Source organism: Budorcas taxicolor, chromosome 7 (genome assembly GCF_023091745.1).
Source record: "Budorcas taxicolor isolate Tak-1 chromosome 7, Takin1.1, whole genome shotgun sequence".
NCBI lineage: Eukaryota > Metazoa > Chordata > Mammalia > Artiodactyla > Bovidae > Budorcas > Budorcas taxicolor.
The window spans coordinates 107,332,917-107,355,282 of record NC_068916.1 but is presented as its reverse complement, the minus strand read 5'-3'; the positions used below and the strand labels follow the sequence as shown (position 1 = coordinate 107,355,282).

General features: G+C 46.6%; 1 protein-coding gene across 1 annotated transcript in view; it reads right to left on the bottom strand.

Annotated features, from left to right (window-relative positions):
- FER (FER tyrosine kinase) overlaps positions 1–22,366 on the bottom strand; it is a 459,494-nt gene that overhangs the window by 5,807 nt on the left and 431,321 nt on the right. The window contains exon 18 of the mRNA XM_052643475.1: positions 4,011–4,165. Coding sequence (XP_052499435.1) covers positions 4,011–4,165 — 155 coding nt within the window. The remainder of the gene's footprint in view (positions 1–4,010; positions 4,166–22,366) is intronic.

Genomic DNA, 22,366 nt, shown 5'->3' with positions numbered 1-22,366 from the left:
CTATTTTCTCCACTACAGTATTCGCTCTCATTCTTTCCTTATCTTTAAATCTCAGTCACCGACGCCATCACCCTGAAGATAACCTGGATCCAACCGGGGCTGGACCCCGGCAGTGCCTTTCTCTTTCTTACTTCGCTTGGTATGACAGTCTCCAGTTGCACCCATGTCATGGAAACAGCGTCATTCCATTCTCTTTCAGCCCACTGTGTGCGTGGACCGCGTCTTCTGTGTCCACCTGCCTGCGATGGGCTCAGGCTGCTTCCCTGTCCTGCTGCTGTGAACGCAGGGGTGCGTTTCTTTCTGAGTTAGGGTGTTGCCTGGGTGTGTGCCTAGGAGTCGGCTGTGATCCGTGTCCGCCACCTGCGATGGGCTCAGGCTGCTTCCCTGTCCTGGCTGCTGTGAACGCAGGGGCGTGTGAGTCTTTCTGAGTTAGAGTGTTGCCTGGGTGTGTGCCCAGGAGCCGGCTGTCATCCGTGTCCACCGCCTGCGATGGGCTCAGGCTGCTTCCCTGACCCGGCCGCTGTGAATGCAGGGGCGCGTTTCTGAGTGAGGGTGTTGCCTGTGTGTGTGCCCAGGAGCCAGCTGTCATCCGTGTCCACCACCTGTGATGGGCTCAGGCTGCTTCCCTGTCCTGCTGCTGTGAATGCAGGGGTGCGTGTGTCTTTCTGAGTTAGGGTATTGCCTGGATGTGTGCCCAGGAGCCGGCTGTGATCCGTGTCCACCGCCTGTGATGGGCTCAGGCTGCTTCCCTGACCCGGCTGCTGTGAATGCAGGGGCGTGTGCGTCTTTCTGAGTTAGAGTGTTGCCTGGGTGTGTGCCCAGGAGCCGGGTGTAGTCTGTGTCCACCGCCTGCGATGGGCTCAGGCTGCTTCCCTGTCCTGCTGCTGTGAATGCAGGGGCGCATTTCTTTCTGAGTTAGGGTGTTGCCTGTGTGTGTGCCTAGGAGCTGGCTGTCAGCCGTGTCCACTGCCTACGATGGGCTCAGGCTGCTTCCCTGTCCCAGCTGCTGTGAACGCAGGGGCACATGTGTCTTTCTGAGTTAGAGTGTTGCCTGGGTGTGTGCCCAGGTGCTGGCTGGCTGGACCATGTGGTGATGCTGCGCTTGGTCTTCTGAGGAGCCCTGTCTTGTTTTCTGTAGTGGGTCACCCAGTTATGTTCCCACCAACAGTGGCCTCCCTTGTCTCCACACCCTCTCCCGCACTGACTTGTACACTTAACAATGGCCATTCTGACTGCTGTGAGGTGGCACCCCACTGCAGCTTTGATTTGCATTTCTCTGATAATTAGTGATGCTGAGCATCCTCTCATGTGCCTTTTGGTCATTTGTTTTTCTTCTTTGGAGAAATGTCTATTGGGTTGTTTATTTGTTGTTGAGTTGTATGAACTGCTTGCATACTTTAGAAATGAAGCCTTTGTTAATCGCATCATTTCCAAATATTTCTTGCCCTTCTGTGGGTTGTGTTCTTGTGTTGTTTTTAGGTTCCTTTGCTGTGAAAAAGCTTGTAAGTTTGATTAGGTCCCCTTTGCTTATTTCCTTTTTATTTCTATTGCCTTGGGAGACTGGCCTTAGAAAACACTGGTATGCTTTATGTCAGAGACTGTTTTTTCTATGATCTTTTCTAGGAGTTGTATGGTGTCTTAAAGACTCAGGTTTATGTCTTTCAGCCACTTTCAGGTTGTGATGAGAGGGTGTGTTGTTCAGCGCTTTGTGAAGTTAACATGAAAGCCTGCTGAAGGCAGCCCCTCACGGCCCGCCAATGACCTTCATGTGTGCTGTGCTTAGTTGCTCGGTCCTGGCTGCGTCTCTGTGACCCTGTGGACTGGAGCCCGCCAGGCTCCTCTGTCCATGGGATTCTCCAGGCAAGAATACTGGAGTGGGTTGCCACGCCCTTCTCCAGGGGATCTTCCCGACCCAGACATCAAACCCAGGTCTCCAGCATTACACACAGATTCTTTACCATCTGAGCCACCAGGGAAACATGCCTTTATTCTATGACATGCTAAATTTAGGTCTGGCTCTTACAGATATTGGAATTAGAATTTTGAATTAAAGTATTTGGTAAATACTTTAGTCAGCTTGAAATTCAACTAAAATATGCTCTGATTAAAAGGCAGAATTTTACTGGCATAATTGCTTAGCAGTAAGAGAGATTTTAAAGGCCATGTAATATAGAGAATCTGGCAAACAGGATTAAGAACACATTCTAGAGAGTGGATTTTACTGATAAGTATTTAAGGCTCCCTAGTCCAGCATTGGCTCCCTTATAGGGCTGCTGTAAGAATCAACAAGAAGGTGCTTAGCAATGTTTCATTACCTAAGAAAATGTCTCCATTTAAAAAAAGATTACAGTCCTTTCTTTCATCTTGTGATTGCTATCCTTAGGAATATAGCCTCAGAGTAATGACCACCCCAGAGAAGAACCGCTGTGGAAAATAGCAGGGCTGCCATGTTCTGTGGATTTTGAGGAGTGGTGGGATTCCTCAAAGCTTACCAGCACTTCTCTTGCCAGCACATGGGAAGACAGACTAAGGGTGAGGCTTAGTATCCCTGAAGTATTAAGTTAAAAAACTACATTGCTGGAAACTAGAACAGCTTAGTCAGCGTCTTACAATGACAACTACCTGCACATATCTATTCCATAGCATTGCTGACATGCAAAATGCAAAGCAGGTTGTGGTGTCTGGATCCATCCCAAGTTGTTTCCAAAACAATTATATTCCAAAGCTTGATCTGGAAAACATTCGGTGGTTCCTCAAACACTTAAGCACAGAATTACCATATTCCCTAGTGTGTACTCAGAATTAATTGAAAATAGGTACGCAAATAAATCCTAGTATACAGATGTTTAAAGCAGCACTATTCACAACTGCCAAAAGGTAAACACCGCTCAAATACACATCAATGGATGAACAGATAAATAAATTGTGGTAGATACATATAATAGAATATTACTGAGCTATAAAAAGGAGAAAAATAATGATACATGCTATATAACATGGTTGAACCTTGAAAACCTTATTTTGCTAGGTGAAAGAAGTCACATACCAATGGTCACATGTTCTATGATTCCATTTATATGAAGTAGGCAGAACAGGTATATACATAGCAACCAAGAGCAGGTCTGAGGTTGCCAGCGTTTGGGGGAGTAACTTCTTCATACGGGTGTAAGGCTTTATTCCGGACTGGGAAGATGCTTTAGAACTAGACAGAGGCAGCGCCTGTGCAGCTCCGTGAGGCACCAAATGCCCCTGAACTGCTCGCGTCACAGCAGTCAGGTCGACATCACATGAATTTCGCCTCAAAGCTTTTTTTAAATTACCTGTCTTTAATTTAGACTTTCGTAAATACTTTGTATTAATTTTTCATGATGAAGTACTTTTCACTTCAAATTAACAAAGAATAATTTTATGATATGTTTTAAATTTGATTTTTATTTTATGTTGGAGGGTAGGTGAGTCAAAACGTCCTCACAAAGTGATTCAGATATGTATACACACAGATTCCATCTCTCTCTTCCCAAAAGATTTATACAAGTTCCAGAGACTGAGATGCTAAGAAACCATGTCAGTTTTTCAGAGTGAGAAACTACAGACTTAGTATTTTAGGAACCTAACATCAGATGAGGTTATTGGACCAAATATAAGGCATTCAAAGGAAATGGTCCAGAGCCACACAACACTTTGACTCTGGGTCTAATCTGACTATTAAAATAGAAATAATCTTTTTCTTGGATCACAATAGAAACTTTCAGATGCACACTCACACTTAACAGTGCTTGTAACTCTACCCATCTTTTAAATCTAGCAATCTTACACACAGAAATCTGATCAATAAAATTGCTGAATTAAGTCTGTCCTCAAGGGTGCAAAGTCTGAACTCACACACACCCTGTGTGCTGCCCCTCAGCTGATTCTCGCTTGTGCTCTGCTCTGCCCTGGGCCCCTGCCCGTGACTGTTTCATGCTGATGGAGTCCACTTTGACCACCAGAAAGGAAGGGTCTCTTCTTACCATAATTAAGCGCTTCTGGTGCCGTCCACTTAATGGGTATCTGCTTCAGGCCAGAAGATGAATACACACCACCGTCCTCTTGACGAGACATTCCAAAGTCACTGATTTTCAGCACGTTATTCTCACCTACCAGGCAGTTTCTTGCAGCAAGATCCCTAGGTCACAATAAGACACAGAAAACACCGTTCACATTGATGACTTCCACACTTCGCATGTGCACATCTGCAGTGTGCTCGCAATGAGGTTAAGAATGCATATGAGTTTCCAGTCTTTCTTTCTGTCACAGGTAAACATCACCACGAGAACACGTGTGCATGCAGCGGGCCGCATGCTAATCTAGGCGCCACAGGCATCATTTCCACTGAAACAGAAAGCGCTGATTCTAGGGTTGAGAGAGAAGCCACAGGAGAGACTAGGCAGACTCGGTATCACGCCTCTCTGACTGGCTGTCCCAGAGCCGCACTAACGGAACTTTCTGAGACAAGGGCGCATGTGGCCCTGTGGGCCCGTGTGTGCTGGCTGGCAGGCAGCACGGACCACGTGACTACTCAACACACACAGTGTGACGGGTGCGATGGGGAAACTGAACGTTTACATTTTCTTACTTTCAGTTAAATAGCTGCGTGTGCCTTTGGCAGTGCACCCCTGGAATTCCCAAAGGCTGGAGAATGGCTGAGGTGCCAAAGAGGCTGATGTCTTTCTTTTCCTCTTTTCCCATTTTGTATCTGGGATACACAAAACCCTCCCTGGTGATCTGCCCTGCCTCTCTCACCTTGTTCTGCGTGTGTACTAAATTGACTAAGTTCCTTCATTTGTGTCTGACTCCTTGTGACCCCATGGACTTTAGCCCGCCAGGCTCCTCTGTCCATGGAATTTCCCAGGCAAGAATACTGGAGTGGGTTGCCATGTCCTCGTCCAGGGGATCTTCCTGACCCAGGGATCGAACCTGAGTCTCTTTCATTTCCTGCTTTGGCAGGGGGTTCTTCACCACCAGCGCCACCTGGGAAGCCTCTATCGTGCTCCGGTGTCTCCATAATTGCTTATTCCAGCCACACTCCACTTTGTTTTGTCCCCAAACACAGGACAAACCCCCTCTACATGACAAGCTTATTTCCACAGCAGGGCTTTGCACTTCGCTATTCCCTTTGCCTGGAGTACTTGCCTTCTAGACTTTTGCATAGCTCGCTCGTCTTCATTCATTCTTAGCTCAAATGAGACTTCTGTGAGACTTGCCAACCTCCCCTGCAGCTAGCTCCAGCCATAATCTAAATACTGGCCAATGAGATATAAGCAGAAGAACTGTTTAGTTTCTTTAAAAGAAAAGGGAAGTACCCATTACATTTCTCTGTCAGAGAACTCTATCCTGACCTCCCTTAACTAATAGAAGGATGGTGGTTAACAAAAGAGACCACGTCTGCACTCTAGTTCTAGTGGGAAGACAATAATCAGATGCATATATGTGATATACATGTTCACATATAGACAGAGAAGGAAAGTGAATGAGCATGCACACACAGAGTATCAGAAGAGAGGTCAGACAATGTTGAGTGTTAAGAAAAAGAGCTGTATAAAGGGAAAAAGATTTTCAAGAGGGAATCCTATTTTAGATAGGTTGTTAGGAAGGGTCTCTTTGATAATGTGATATTTGATCAAAGACCTGAAAGAAGCTAAGGAGCAAGCCATGGGGATATCTAGGTGAAGAGCATTCAGGGTAGAAAGAATAGTATTTATAGATACAAAGGCCCTAAAATTGGCCCATACTTGGTATATTCAAAGAACGTCAAGGAAGCCAGCAGAGCTGGAGTGGAATGAGTAAGCGAGAAGATAGATTTAATCAGAGTGAGGCAGGACCAAATGATGCATGGCTTTTTAATACTAAGCCCCTTGGATTTTATCAGCTAGGAGGTAGGCGGGGTTCTGCACACAGGACTGACACAGAGTGACTTAGGTTTTGAAGGATGATATGCTACGTGTGGAGAGTGGACTGGCAGAACCAGACAGCCCAGTCAGCAGCTTATCTGCGAAGTCTAGAAGAGGCGATGACGGCCTGCACTAAGATGCAAGTGGTGGAGGTGGTCAGAGCCATCAGATTCAGGATCTATTCTGAAAGTACAATCAGGAGGACTTGCTGGTGGACTGGATGTAGACTGGGAGAGAAAAAGAGCCGTGGCTGACCCAAGGCATTTGGTCTAAGCGACTGGGAGAATGTGGCTCACAAGGGAACGGGGAACTGGGGGAGAACCAGATTCAGAGCGTGGCAGACATGGCTAGCTGCTCCCTACTGTCCATTTAATCCTCTTTTTTAGCTTCCCCTCCGCCACTCCCCCCACCTTTTTTAGCTGAATATATTGTCATTCAGCTAAAAACTGCTATTTGTCCCAACTTCCCCTGCAGCGAGATCTGGCCGTGATCTAAGTTCTGGCCAATGAGCTGCAAGCAGAAGAGTTGTCTAGGATTTCTAGTAACTTTCTTTTAGAGGGGAAGGACCATTACATTTCTCTCTCCCACCAACGAAAAGAGGAAGCGCACTAAAGCTGGAGAAGTAACGAGACAAGGGGCCCAGGTCCCTAATGACAAGTGTGCCTGCCACATACAGTCTGGACTGCTGATCTTTGTATGTCTAGATTTTTTCCTTTACATGTATGAGAGAAATTCCTATGTCATTTAAGCAATTTTTGTTTCTTACATTTTTCTTTTTTTTGGATATATGTGTGTTTGTGTTACGTGCAGTCAAAACTAACTCCTACTGCAGGTGGGGAGCCTGGTTTTGGACATACGGAGTCTGAGCTGTTGGGTAGGCAGTTGGGTGTATTAGCCTGGAGGTCAGAAGAGAGGTCGTGGAGCTGTCCACTTTCAGGTGACACTTGAGGTTATGGGATTAGAGAATGCTTTCACCTAGAGAGTGCGTGTAGACAGGAAGCAGGATTCAAGGACTGCGCCTCAAAGCACTCTGTGATTTAGAGAGGGACTGAAGACAGAAGGCTGAGGAGGAGCAAGTGAGGCGGGGGGGGGGGGGGGCGGTGGGGGACCAACAGAGGAGCTGGTGTTCTGGAAGGCAACTGAGGAAGGCTTTTCGAGGAGGAATCAGACAGTAACTGGACAAGCAAGACGGGGATGATGAGCTGGCCACGAGATTCAGCAACGTGGGATCTAATGAGACTGACAAGTGTAGTCTCAGGAGCGGTAGGGATGGTGTGGCTGGCGCATGTTTGCAGAGGATGAAAGAAAGAAGTGGAGACAGGGAGGTTTAGCCGCTCTGAGTCAGTTTTCTATAAAGGCATATCGAGAAATGAGGAGGTGACTAGAGAGCCTTTCAGGTCACAGGGGTTTCCCCTCTAACTTATGCAGACAGTAATACTCATGTATAGAGGGTGAACTAATGCAGGAAGGGGAGGTGGGCATTGCTGGTGTGAAGCCTTTGTGAAGAGGTGGTGTGCTGTTCAGAGCTACACCCCAGTGCCCAGAACAGCACTGGGCACTAGGAGGCGCTCAGCAGATGTCTGCTGAACGCACACACACATTGCTTTATTCTAGAAGTGATCCCTGCTGAAGGTAGGTTGTCTGTTCTGTGCTTTCCTTTGTAATTCTTTCCTCCTGAGGAACAATCAACAACCTGCTTCTCTGTCAGCTGAGATGGTTTTATATATTTATCTTTGGAATGCACTTCTATATATCCAACATGAGCCAAGACTTCTGAAAAACTGTAGTCTAATTTATACAGTTGGTCTTGTAACATAGGAAGTACCTTGAGTACTGACTTTAGCATTAGCTGACTGGTAAGATGGTATTTCCTCAGGGAGTTAAATTAGCCTTGCACATCTTTGTAGGAAACTTGGGCAACAGCACCTAAAGACATTCAGAAAGGAGTGTGGCATCTTCTACCTTACTAACTTGGTAAGATTAGCTTTATTTATTAGATCTAGTTTCACAATGGAGAAGCTTAGAAGCCCAAGGTTAAAATTAAATCACTGACTCGCTTCCCAGTTCTGTGGAAGAGTGAGGGACTCTGGTTTGTTGTTAGACAAAGTGAGTGGTAGTAAAATACTGGTTCGTTCTAATCTGTAGGAAGGAACTTTTCTATAAAAGTACATTCTGTGTGCTTAGGAATGCCATGACCTACCTATGGCCTAGACGGCCTGAATGAAAAACAGCTCTGTGACTTATTTGACTGTCCTTGGGAAAAGAATCTCAAAAAAAAGAGCAGACAGATGTTTATGTATAACTGGATCACTTTGCTGTAACCCTGCAGCTTATGCAGCATTATAAACCGACTATACTACTGTAAATGCTTTTTAAAAACTAGATCTGGAAATGCAAAGTTCTAGAATAATCAAAGCAACTTGAAGAAGCATAAAGCTGAAGGACTCACCTAACCTGATCCTAAATATCACTAGAAAGATATCATCATCAATACAGTTAAGTAGAACAGATATATTACAGATCACTGGAGCAGAATAGCGGGTCCTGAAATGGATTACAGACGTGTGGTCACCTGACCGGACAGAGGTATGATGGACCGCAGCACGAACCTCCCAGTCCTGGCCAGGGGACCGGGCGACGCCCCCTCAGGGCCAAATGCCATTTCTCTCGGTTGGAATGAGCTGCCATTCAGCGTGGCTGTTTAGGCATGTACAGGGTTTCGGTGTTGGACCTTTCCTCAGAATAAGGCCTGTGCTGCACAACGACATACGCTGTCTTCACTGCAGTGCCGGCGTGGGGTCTGTCCTCTGAAATAAGGATTTCAGTTCTATGAGGGATGAAGCTAAAACTAATTTAGAGATACCTTCAACTCAATGTTGTGGGCTGCACGAAGTTCAAGTGCATGGAAATGGTATCTTTGGGCATACTCTGAATTAAAATAAAACCTCAGGCCTTCAGGCAATAAGCATGCACTGCATCCTCACCCTTTGCCTAATAGTCTAAAAAGTATGAAAGGAGATAGGAACCACAGATGCAGTCTTTGGGCTGAGAAGCTGACAATCTAATTTGGGAGATAAGGCAGACACACACCTCTGTCCCTTCTCTCCTCTCCGTTCATTTCTTTATTTAGCTCCCAGCTGCCTCGCCCCAAGTCAGACATGGCAGGAGACTAATGCTCCCTGCCTCTCCCCACCTGAAACTGCAGGAGAGCAAGTCAACGTGAGCCAGTGTGCTACCGACTGCAAATCCTACAGGAATTCAGGGATGGGGAATCTCCTAACAGGCTGGCGTGGTGTTCACAGAAGGTAACTGTGATGCTGGGGAAGACTGAAGCGGGAGGAAAAGGGGACGACAGAGGATGAGATGGCTGGATGGCATCACCCACTCAATGGACACGAGTCTGAGTAAACTCCGGGAGCTGGTGATGGACAGGGAGGCCTGGCGTGCTGCAGTCCATGGGGTCACGAAGAGTCGGACCTGACTGAGCGACGGAACTGAGATGATGGGAGATAACTTGACCTTGCCGGTGCAGAGGAGCAGCGCAGTGAGTGCTACTGGCTGCCCAAAGGGCACGGAGCTGCTCCACTTGAGTCTGCTGCACAGCCTTACTTGAAGGTTCGAGCTTTTACCTGTGCACCAAGGGCCTCTTACAAGCTGTACACAGCATGAGACAGGCTAATTAGGGTGAGACGGGCACCGAGAACATTTACGGGAAGTTCGGTGCCAGCAGGCACTGGAGATGAGCACGTTTTCTTTGCTCTCTCTGGAAATTACAACAGTGAGCAGCTTGCTCTGGAGCGATGCTGCCTCTCAGAGCAAATACTGTGATGAACCAGGGACAACCAGGAGGCTGGGCCAGTGTTCTCCTTTGCTGGCTGCTTTATCCCAAATGCCATTCGCTGCTTGCAGCTAAGATTAATCCCTCAGTAGGAAAGGAGTTAAGAAATATTTGCTTCTTTTCCTACTAGGTCTGGATAATTGTTACTGTTTAGTCGCTAAGCCATGTCCAACTCTTTGCGATCCCAGGGACTACAGCCCGCCAGGCTCCTCTGTTCACAGGATTTCCCAGGCAAGAATATTGGAGTAGGTTGCCATTCCCTTCTCCAGAGGATCTTCCTGACCCAGGGACTGAACCCACGTCTCTTGCATTGGCCGGGAGATTCTTTACCACTGAGCCACCAGGGAAGGCCCCGGTCTGGATAAAACTGTCACAAATAACTCTCGGCACTTAGGAGGAGAATACCTGAGATCTCCTCATTCTAACACAGGGCGGAAAGCCATAACTCGGGGGCGGGGGATAAAGGAAGCCGACTTCATGTGCCTCATTATGCTCTGCTCAAGAACAGGACTCTCCTATCTTACTACTGCACAGCCTATGTGTCAGTGATGGCTGCAAGCACACCTGGGGAGCATGATAGAGGAGAAGCTGAAAGCAGCAACTCTGAAACATTGCATCGGTGATTCCCTAGCTCTTGGACCTTTAGAAATTTACTCACGCTTAGCCTCAGTTTTCTCATCTGTAAAGTAGGAAGTATCTGCCAAAGATTGTTGTGAAAATTATGTAAACTGTTTAGCACAGCAATTGGAAAACAGCAGTGAGACTTGAATTTTAGTCACAAAAACTGTGTATTGGAGAATTACTGCCGTCTCCTCCCTTCTAACTGGAATAACTGTTTGACCACCTTTCTATTTATATAAACACAGAAGCCATTCAATTTAGTTCTCCTAACAGCAACAATTTATGTGGCATTTGCTAAATGTCAGGGACTATGTTAAGCTCCTTTCATAAAAGCCACTTAATTCTTCTGGTTACGGTACCGATGACCTCTGTCTTTATACAGGAGATGAACCTGAAGGCTGGAGGGTGAAGTGGCCTAGGGCTGCAGGGTCAGTGGGGGGCTACTGAGCTCCAGCCTCAGAGCCTGCCATGCTGGCCCCCTGCCATCATGCCCCTCAACACGCCTCGCGCTTCTCTTCCAGAGCGCAATCCCATTACACACCCCATGATCCTCAGCCAGTGGCTACAGCTTCCGAATTTTAAACAACCCAGGAGTTAAAAGTCGATTACCTTTAGGAAAGGAAGTGACGCTCCACTCTCCCCTCTGAAAAGGGAGGGGGCCTGAAAAACCTGTTTTCGGAAGAAGCCGAAAGTCAGCAAATGGTTTGAAGTGACAGATGCGTGTCCACTGGGAGGGGGAAGCGGGGCAGCATGGAGCGGGGACCACGGCACGGTCGCCACTACTGAGCCGACAGTGATGGGACCAGAGATGAGGCAAAAGAGAAGTGACCAGCCATACCCTCCTGCAGATCCCATGGTGCGTCTTTCCACCTCGGAATCACCTTCTCTTCCTTTGAATAAAATCCATGTGAAGGTGAAGATCTCTCTCCATGCCTCATTTTCAGGCGCACCTGTGACTTCACTCCCCACCTTGTTCCTCAACCTCCCTTCCCCTCACAGCTTCCTGCACCACACTTCCCACCTCTGCCTCGGTGAGCTCTGTGCCCCCATCACTAATGGGGCACTTAGTTCTAAAAGAAGAGGCCCCAAAGGAAGGCCCAGCTGCAGAACTGCGGACATTAGGCCCATTATTAAACTGTGTTTTTTCTGTTCCTTTGAGAAACCGCTGAGTGCCACGCATTCTGGGGGGCAGGAAGGAAGACGCTGCTCCCGTGCGTGTGGACAGGTGAGAGGGAGAGGGTGTGATGTGTGTCTCTGCTGAGGCCTGCCCCAGTGCTCGGCAGGCTGGTACAGTGAGAGCCACGGGCTCCGGAAATCCCTGGCCTGCTGCCCGTGGGACACTTAGAGGCCTCGGGATCTGAGGTACTTCATTTGCTTAAAGCCTCTGCAAAAATGCAAACATGCTACCTGTGGGGAGGGAGGTACATGAGACTTTTAAATCACATTTGGGCATAAATTACTCCAGTAGATAATCGAACTGATGTCACACAGAATCTGTGTGGACAGAGGAGCCTGGCAGGTGCGGTCCACAGGGGCGCAGAGTCAGACAGGCCTGAGCGCGCGGCGGCACAGCACACAGAAACTCACGATGATGGCGCAGGCCTGCTCCGACAGTGGGGAGAGAGCAGGCACAGGCTGAGCACCCAGAGCAGGCCACGGAGAGCCGGCCTGGCCTGGGTGTGGTGGGCTCCCGGGGGCGGGCAGGCCTGGCGCTGTTGAGTATGAGTGTGCGGGGAACATCAGCCTGCTGCTGCTGAGCCGCTCAGTCGTGTCCGACGCTGTGCGACCCCGTGGACTGCAGGCTGCCAGGCTCCTCTGTCCACATGATTCTCTAGCAGGAGCACTGGAGTGGGTGGCCAGGCCTCCTCCAGGGGACCTTCCCCACCCGGGGATGGAGCCCGCGTCTCTTACGTCTCCTACACTGGCAGGCAGGTTCTTTACATGTGCCCCCTGGGAGTGCAGGCACAACTTCTAAAAAGCTGTCCAGGGATTGCCCTAGGGAGTTTCTTCTAAACTAGGTGGCCTTCTCTCAACAGCACAGCAGGGTCAGCCCTGGAGGCTGAGTTGCCTCCACCCGAGTTTGCGTGTGCTGGAGAAACGCGGCCCTGGGCTGTCCATGGAGAGACAGAGGCTCTGCTGACTCCCCTAATGAGGCTGCTGCGGGCGAGCTGGGCCCTGAAACTGCTCCCTGAGAACTGGCTGCAGGAGAGCTGCTCACGGAGGCCCCGGAAGCCACCTGCCGTCACCAAAATGGACGTGGGGGGCGCACATACCTGCACTTACTCTGGCTCTTTCATCTCCTTTCCATCAGCAACTTCCCTGTAAGAGAATCCTAGCTGGATACGTGCAAGTATGGACTAGGCATATTCTTTCCTTTAGCTTATAGACAATTCCTAGATAGTTAGAAAGGGAACTCATACCACAAATAGGGATATTGAAAAAAAACCCAGAACCACAAACACGCAGTGATAACACCTGCTTTAGTCCTCAATGTACCTGAAAAACCCAAGGGGAACTTCCTTTGTCTTTAAGTACTGTGACTAATCTGGATGGTTTATCGTTATGAACCTCTGTCTGTATAGTCAGAAATGTTGCTGCTGCTAAGTCGCTTCACTCGTGTCCGACTCTGCGCGACCCCATAGATGGCAGCCCACCAGGCTCTCCCATCCCTGGGATTCTCCAGGCAAGAACACTGGAGTGGGTTGCCATTTCCTTCTTCAGTGCATGAAAGGGAAAGTGAAGTCACTCAGTTGTGCCTGACTCTCAGCGACCCCATGGACTGCAGCCCATCAGGGTCCTCCGTCCATGGGATTTTCCAGGCAAGAGTACTGGAGTGGGGTGCCATTGACAAATGAAAAAACATTGATGGAAAGTAAATACCGAAAATCTCTTTAGTTCACAGAAACATACCAAATTCCAGTGGGGAACTCAACAACAAAACAGAGCTGTCCTAAGCATGCACAGTTAAGGCCAAGAGATACCTGCCCTCCACACTTAGTCTCAGTACTAATGGCAAGAGCCTCTGCTCGTAAGACTTCTGGAAGGGAGATTTTAAAAACATCCGCCCTCTCCTGTTCTGACAGTAGGAGAAAGAAGCCACTTGCTTGAGTGACTAATGATAAAACCTACGCTACACTTGGAGGCAGCTAATTCCTCTGAGCAACAGATAGAAAGTGACAGAATCACTCCTTACTGAACAGTCATCAAGATAACAGCAACCATTTGTTGAATGTTTTATATTTGTCAGGTACTGTTTTAAATCTTTTTCAAACAATTCATTTCCTGTCAATACTCAGCTTTGTGAGTACTGATCTGAAAATGAAATACCTTTCAGACTTTTCCAGGAGCAACAACGAGAACACCTCCTCTGCCGGGGGTTCTGGACCAGGATTTGGAGACCTGGGTTATCACCAGGGTTTTCCTTAACAAGCCGTGTAAACGAATACCCCACGCATCATCTTCCTGGGCCTCGGGAATGAGAGCACCAGTTCTTGGCTTTCTTGAGTCTGAGTCTTCCACATAATATGCAACCATTTTATGACTTGTTTGTACCACATTTACCCTGATGTGAGAGTTGTATTTTTACAATGGCTGACAAAGAAGATACAATATAATGAAAAAGCTCCTAAGGATTCAAAACTGTCTTGAAACAAATTTGTATTCCATGAATCACAACAGTAAAATAGAATTGCATATGGACATATACAGATACATTATTCTGTCTCAAACGAAGCTTGAGGCACCCTTGGACACTTGCAGTGGCTTGGAGGAGCCAGTAGTCCGTGGTCCAGCACACGGTAGCCAGTGTATGGCCCTTTCCACTGTAACGCTCTGTAAGCTATGGTTAAAGGCACTGTCCCCCTGTAACTGGCTGGATGAATTCGCCACACAGGGATGCTCGACGGTCCTGGTGAAGGGTTTCCTACCTTTCCATCACAAGCGTGAACACCAACATTGATGAATGAGGGCTAGTTATAAGTTACAAGCTTGAATCAAGAAAACACACTTCCTGACCTGGTAAGAATAAGAGTGACTACTTATTTAGCACCTCGTATGTGACAGGCATGATACAAGGAGCTTAACCTATTATCCCTAACTGCTATTTAAATGTAGGTAGTTCAGTTCAGTTCAGTTGCTCAGTTGTGTCCGACTCTTTGCAATCCCATGAACTGCAGCACGCCAGGCCTACCTGTCCATCAACAACTCCGAGAATCCACCCAAACCCATGTCCATTGAGTTGGTGATGCCATCCAACCATCTCACCCTCTGTCGTCCCCTTCTCCTCCTGCCCTCAATCTTTCCCAGCATCAGGGTCTTTTCCAATGAGTAAGCTCTCCACATCAGGTGGCCAAAGTACTTTAGTTTCAGCTTCAGCATCAGTCCCTCCAATGAACACCCAGGGCTGATCTCCTTTAGGAGGGGCTGGTGGGATCTCCTCGCAGGTATCTCTGTCTTAAATGTAGGCATCACCAGACTTCCTGGTGGCTCAGGTGGTAAAGAATCCCCCTGCAATGTGGGAGACCTGAGTTCGATCCCTGAGTTGGGAAGATCCTCTGGAGACGGGCATGGCAGCCCACTCCAGTATTCTTGCCTGGAGAAGCCCATGGACAGAGGAGCCTCGTGGGCTGCAGTCCACGGGGTCGCACAGAGTCGGACATGACTGACACTATTGTGCCAATAAAGAAACCAAGGCGCAGAGATTAACTAACTTGCTCAAGGAGATAGTGGACATGTAGCTGAGTGTGGAATCTGTCTTGCTCCAAAGCTCACATGCTTCCAGTATTCTACAATGCCGAGTATCCTTTTGGTTCCTTTGAACGACTGTTTTTATCTTGACAAAACTTAAGCTCGGCAGCCCCTGAGTAGACAAACTTCTGCCATCTTGTTCCTGAGACTTGATGAAATAGAGCTCTGCTCAGTGCTTAAGCTCCAGGATACCGACTATACTGAGGACTAAAATACGCGTTACCTTTGCTATTCTATTTTCCTTTCCTGCATAAAGGCACATGACAATTATAAAGGTACAGAACGATTCTCCCCAAACCATTTGTTATTGTTTACGTTTCACTGTGTGACACACGGCCTCACACTGGCACCTAAATTCAGACACTAAAGGCACGTAAAGAAGGAGAGCAACTGTGTATAATCTGTGACGCACAAGGCGCGTCAAGACCATTTGAATTTTTACGGTCTGCAAAACGTCCGGATACTAATGAACTCACACACAATAATCACGGTGGAATGCACCTCGATGCAGATAGTGAACCATCCGCAGACAGTTAACTCTTTGCAGGACTATGTTCTCTGTGCAGGGAAGGCTACAGGCTTTGCACTTGGCCGAGACAGCCCATAAGGACTGCGTCCCCCCAGCACCCTGTCCCCACTTCTTCCACCCAGACACAGCTGTTGGTCAGACTGCACAGCTGCTGCGGTCTGGTGATGCGTGGGAGCCTCTCAGGCTGCACTCTTAGTCGAGCAGGAGGACGGCCGTACCTGGCGTAGGAACACGGAGTCCCCTAACCACCGCCCGAGCCCGTGTGCAGGGGGGAAAGATCCCATCCTGTTCGCTGTGGCACCAGGCCCTTTAACGAACACTTTTCAGTATTTATAGGAATTCAAGAGAAGTAATGACTTCCTTTCATGTGTCTCAACAATTCTTTCCTTGCCTCCCATTTACATTCCTTTCAAATGCCATTTTCATTATTCCCATTTCAGTTTCTAATGTTGTTTTCTAGGTTTTTGAAGTGATATCCCAGGTGGCTTTTATTATAAACTTTCCTTCAGTCCTATGATTGCTTTCAGTATATGAAATCCAAATAAGGAGAGCCAGACTTATGAATAAGATCTACTTTATAATAATTCATTTTTTATCTTGAAACAAAGATCTGAAATTCAATTTCTTTTCTGTCTCTCTGTATTTTCTTTTCATAGTCAGGAGAGCTTGCTTTATCTTAGCTCATTTTTAATTCTGTATTGTTTGATAAGACTTCATTTTTATGGTATTATATTAAGACTTGTTTCATATATGTAACGGTTTTTCTCACATACTTCTACAAGGTAAAAGGTTTTTAAAATATTCACCAAATGGCCTCCTATGATTAGTTATTATTCGTTCCATGATTCTTTGCAGTAATCCACACAAAATCTGCATTTTGCATTCATAAAGGATTTCTTGTCTAAGCAAATATTACCTCTGCATACACATGTGTTCTTTTGGTCTCTTAATGAAATCTGCATTTACCAACTTGCACACCGCAGTTAAACAAAAGTGTCTGAAAGACTCAAAGTGGACAAAATAATAATTTATATACGTGTAAAGCCTATCATGCCTGAAGGAGTCCACATGTTTTTGCAAATTACAGTCCTCTCCAGACTCTGAGAGGAATATGTGACAGCTGCTTTGACAACATTCAGGACAGTGCACAGCAAGGGGGCAAGTCAGGGCGGCTCTTGCTGAATCTTGGCAAAATTACATTAAAACAGTCACCTATGAGGCAACTTAACTGGGACATAGGACTTTTAAAGTTCCATGAGATACCAAATTATTCTTTTAGTGCCATCAGTTGAATCTTAGCTGACATTAGGTAGTAGTTGAGCCTTTCAGATTATTTAAAGTATTTCTAAAGCAAAGGAATTAGAGGCTGCATCTGCAAACAGACTGCCTTATTAAGATCTTGCTACTTTGGCACAAATGTTCACTAATCTGACACTGAACGCATGCCGCGAGACTGGCACGGATCCTAAGACTGTGACGCCCAACCTTTGTGATGACAGTGATGGCACAGGGAAGAAATAATCTCGGGCTATTTGATCTGGGAACTGATTAAGGAAACCAGTACTTTGGCCACCTCATGTGAAGAGTTGACTCATTGGAAAAGACTCTGATGCTGGGAGGGACTGGGGGCAGGAGGAGAAGGGGACGACAGAAGCTGAGATGGCTGGATGGCATTACCGACTCGATGGACGTGAGTTTGAGTGAACTCCAGGAGTTGGTGATGGACAGGGAGGCCTGGTGTGCTGCAATTCATGGTGTGCCGCAAAGAGTTGGACATGACTGAGCGACTGAACTGAACTGAGTCTGTTACACAGATGAGTTTCTAGGTTCTAACAACCCAGCATTCTATAGTTACTGCTTGATAATGTACAAAAACTTCTTCTGCTCTATATCAAAAAGACATGCTTCTACTTTACTTTGTATTTTTAAAATAACTATTCCATTAATCTTAGAATCTAGCTATAAGATGTACACAAAAGAGAGTATCCATCCATGCACTGTATGCACCTATCAACCAGTGAGCTCACCAATGGTTCAGCTTCTCTTTACTAAGGCATTAATAATTGCCAACATCCACTGGATCATGGAAAAAGCAAGAGAGTTCCAGAAAAACATCTATTTCTGCTTTATTGACTATGTCAAAGCCTTTGACTGTGTGGATCACAATAAACTGGAAAATTCTGAGAGAGATGGGAATACCAGACCACCTGACCTGCCTCTTCAGAAACCTGTATGCAGGTCAGGAAGCAACAGTTAGAACTGGACATGGAACAACAGACTGGTTCCAAATAGGAAAAGGAGCACGTCAAGGCTGTATATTGTCACCCTGCTTATTTAACTTCTATGCAGAGTACATCATGAGAAACGCTGGACTGGAAGAAACACAAGCTGGAATCAAGATTGCTGGGAGAAATATCAATAACCTCAGATATGCAGATGACACCACCCTTATGGCAGAAAGTGAAGAGGAACTAAAAAGCCTCTTGATGAAAGTGCAAGAGGAGAGTGAAAAAGTTGGCTAAAGCTCAACATTCAGAAAACTAAGATCATGGCATCCAGTCCTATCACTTCATGGGAAATAGATGGGGAAACAGTGGAAACAGTGTCAGACTTTATTTTTCTGGGCTCCAAAATCACTGCAGATGGTGACTGCAGCCATGAAATTAAAAGATGTTTACTCCTTGGAAGGAAAGTTATGACCAATCTAGACAGCATATTAAAAAGCAGAGACATTACTTTGCTGACTAAGGTCCATCTAGTCAAGGCTATGGTTTTTCCTGTGGTCATGTATGGATGTGAGAGTTGGACTGTGAAGAAAGCTGAGTGCCAAAGAATTGATGCTTTTGAACTGTGGTGTTGGAGAAGACTCGTGAGAGTCCCTTGGATTGCAAGGAGATCCAACCAGTCCATCCTAAAGGAGATCAGTCCTGGGTGTTCATTGGAAGGACTGATGTTGAAGCTGAAACTCCAATACCTTGGCCACCTGATAGGAAGAGCTGACTCATCTGAAAAGACCCTGATGCTGGGAAAGATTAGGGCAGGAGGAGAAGGGGACGACAGAGGATGAGATGGTTCGATGGCATCACCGACTTGATGGACATGGGTTTGGGTGAACTCTGGGAGCTGGTGATGGACAGGGAGGCCTGGCGTGCTGCAGTCCATGAGGTTGCAAAGAGTCAGACACGACTGAGCGACTGAATTGAACTGAACTGAATAGGTACTGGGTCTTCTGCTGTGTGCTACAGGTAAAGATAGCCCAATTCCTTCTCTCAGGAAACTCAATATTACAAGAAATAGCTATGCAAGTACATACATTACAATGTTGGAGGTGACAAGTCTGAAAATTAGGAGTGGGCTCCCCAATGTGGTATGAAATCTTGCTAAATTGTGACTGTGATAAGCAGAACGTGCAGAAGTAGAAGTATGAAATTCTGGAGTGTAAGCCTTAAGAGGCCTTGCAGCTTCCACTCTAATTTTCCTGGAACACTCCAGACACCGTGGAAAAAAGCCTGGGCAAGACGCCATCTAAAGAGAGAGGGGCACAGCCTCCAGTGGGCAGGGAGGCCCAGACCGTGTGAGTGGGGCTGTGTTAACCCTCCAGTCCCAGTCAAACTGTTAGGTGTCTGAGGCCACATGAGTGACCCTGGGGAGAAACACAGAAAACCATTCAGCTGAGCCAGCCCAGACTACCAACCCAAACTGGTGAGACAGAAAGGTAAGAAATGCTGTTTTAAGGCACTCTGTTGGGGACGGAATTTGATGAAGCATTAGACGATGGGAACAGCAGATTTATTAAGCATTTATTAGCACTGAGAGTGAGGAGAGCTCAACAGCAAGGGAACAGGGGCGGGCAGGAGAGCGGAGAGCAGCGCTCGCTGCTGAGGGAAAGCGTATGGCTGCAGGCTCATCCGCCTGACGGAGCAGCGCAGGCATCTTCTTACCGGGGCAGCTCTTTCTCCGGGCTTGGCTCCTGGTCCTCTGCTTTGAACTTGTTTTTTCATCTAGCTTTTTATGGGCCACAGAGCTTTTATGGGCTGAATTTTTCCCTTTCAAGTTTTCTCTTTGCACTTATGACCACCAGGCTCTTTGATGAGCGTGTCTTCCAGACGCGGCTGCTCTATGTCCAGAAAATGACACTGCCAGAGGGCTCTACCTGGTACCACCTCTTTATGACCAGTCACTTCCAACCGGGTATAACAGAAAAAAAAATAGAGTATCTGGCAGGTGGAAGCTAGTTCACTTAGAGGCACACTTCCCTGGGACACTTTGAGGGAGTTCTGCTCTCAGAATAGATCAAATCACAGTGAGGGATATAGGTAATGATGCCCCTGAGTCATCAATAAAGGTGATAACTATGGGGAAACCTTGGTATCAGAAAGTAGGAGAATGTGATAGGCACTTTCTAACTATTTCCATGAAAGATTTAAAATTGACAAGGAGAAGGCCAAGGGATAAATTGATTTGCTTCTCAAAAAGTATGTAATTTGCACTTCCTATTTGCCAGGCACTCTTCTAGGCAAAACAGTGACAAGACACACAAATTTATGTTCTTATGAAACTTAGGCTCCTTTGGCACAAACTAGATAAATGATGCATTATCAAAGAGGATACATCTAAAAGAATTACTCAAGGACATATTTGACATAATGTAAAAAAGGGATCCATAAAAGAGGAAGATGCAGTGTGCAAAAACAGCAGAAGCAAGGACACGAGCGACACGATTATGTCAGCATAACTGTTGATCTGTGCTGGACTCATGTTGATGTGTGGCAAAACCAACACAATACTGTAAAGTAATTAACCTCCAATTAAAATAAATAAATTTATTAGGAAAAAAAAGGTTCCTAGACCTCTTCAACATGCTAAGTGGAAGGCAGGAGATGGGGGTGGCTAGGATGATCGGTGCTCAAGGCATTGGCCTGCTCCCACGAGAGAAGGGGACTACGGTGTAAAATGCTCAGGGGTAAGAAGTGCACGTGAACGTGAACTGAAGCGACAGTCACTCAGTCGTGTCCGACTCTTTACGACCCCACAGACTATGCGCTCCATGGAATTCTCCAGGCCAGAATCCTGGAGTGGGTAACCTTTCCCCTCTCCAGGGGACCTTCCCAACCCAGAGATGGAACCGGGGTCTCCTGCATTGCAGGCAGATTCTTTACCAGCTGAGCCACAGGCAATTGTGGCAACAGTGCCACCAGAAAGCAGAAAAAGAGCACCAATAAGAATAAAAAGAACTACATTTCTAAAAAAGTAGAATTCACCAAAATGACACATTACTGATCCTAAAGGGGAAATACATCAAAGAGTGAAAACAACAGGAAACCCAGACTTATTATGAGCGAAGGTACAAAACAAAAGCAGCCCAATTCCACATGAACATAGACCTGGCTTAGAAGGGGCAGTGTCTAAAGCCTGCGGCAGGCAGAACGCCAGCGAGTCAGCAGGGAGGAAGGGAGGCGGGAACAGAAGCAATCACCAGACAGCGAGCAGAGCGGCGGACCCATGTTCCCAGCAAACAGCCGCCGAAACACGGGCAAAGGAAATGGAGGCCACCTCTGAGTACTTCTCTCACTAATGGGAGAGGTGGCATTCAGATTCAGTCCATGAGGAAACAATCAGAGTAATCACGGAATCCCACACTGTCCCAGTGTGTGGTCTGACTATTGATCGGGAGTGATGTCATTCTGTGGAGAAGCTGTGTCTGTCTCACTCTCAGCTTACTGAAGCCTGGAGCCCCTGGGGGCACCTTATCGGGAACAAGTCTGTCTCTGAGAAAGAACCGGCAAACCTTCACGAGGCCTTTACAGCTGGAATCTCAGAACCAATTATCACGATTATTGTCAAAGCTATAATAAATAGCTTAGGTTTTCTGCAGTTTAGTTCTTTTGGTGACTGATTCTATTAATATAATAACAGGCAAATCTCAACTATTATGCAGATAGTTTTATTTTCTTAATGTTTCTATAATCTATTATATTAGCTATAAAATAGACATGTAAATTTCATTAAATTGCCATGTGCTAAACAATAAAATGATTATATAAAATCATACCTGGCAACCAAACTATTCTATAAAGGTTTTATTATCCATATTCTTGATTATATTTATGTCAGATTACCAAAGTATATACTAAGTGGCAGCTATGTTTTCAAAAGAATATTTTGTTTAAAACTGAATTTTATATACTAAAAATAATTTTGTTCTTTTTTCTGATGGTAGTGGAAGAGTAGATGTTTATTTTTATACCAATATCCCCAAATTTTTTTCTGCAAAATTTGCCATACCAAAGTTTTCTCCAGCAATAACAAAAAGAATTCCTCTCATGCTGAACTTGGAGAAGGCACTGGCACCCCACTCCAGTACTCTTGCCTGGAGAGTCCCATGGACAGAGGAGCCTGGTGGGCTGCAGTCCATGGGGTCGCGAAGAGTCAGGCACGACTGACCGACTTCACTTTCACTTTTCACTTTCAGGCATTGGAGAAGGAAATGGCAACCCACTCCAGTGTTCTTGCCTGGAGAATCCCAGGGATGGGGGAGCCTGGTGGGCTGCCGTCTCTGGGGTCGCACAGAGTCGGACGCGACTGCAACGACGCAGCAGCAGCAGCATGCTGAAGTAATAATGGTTCAGGAAGATGATTCAAAGATAAAGTCTTCCTGGTCCAAAGGATATGCGGCATAAAGATAAAGGCCACACTCAAAAA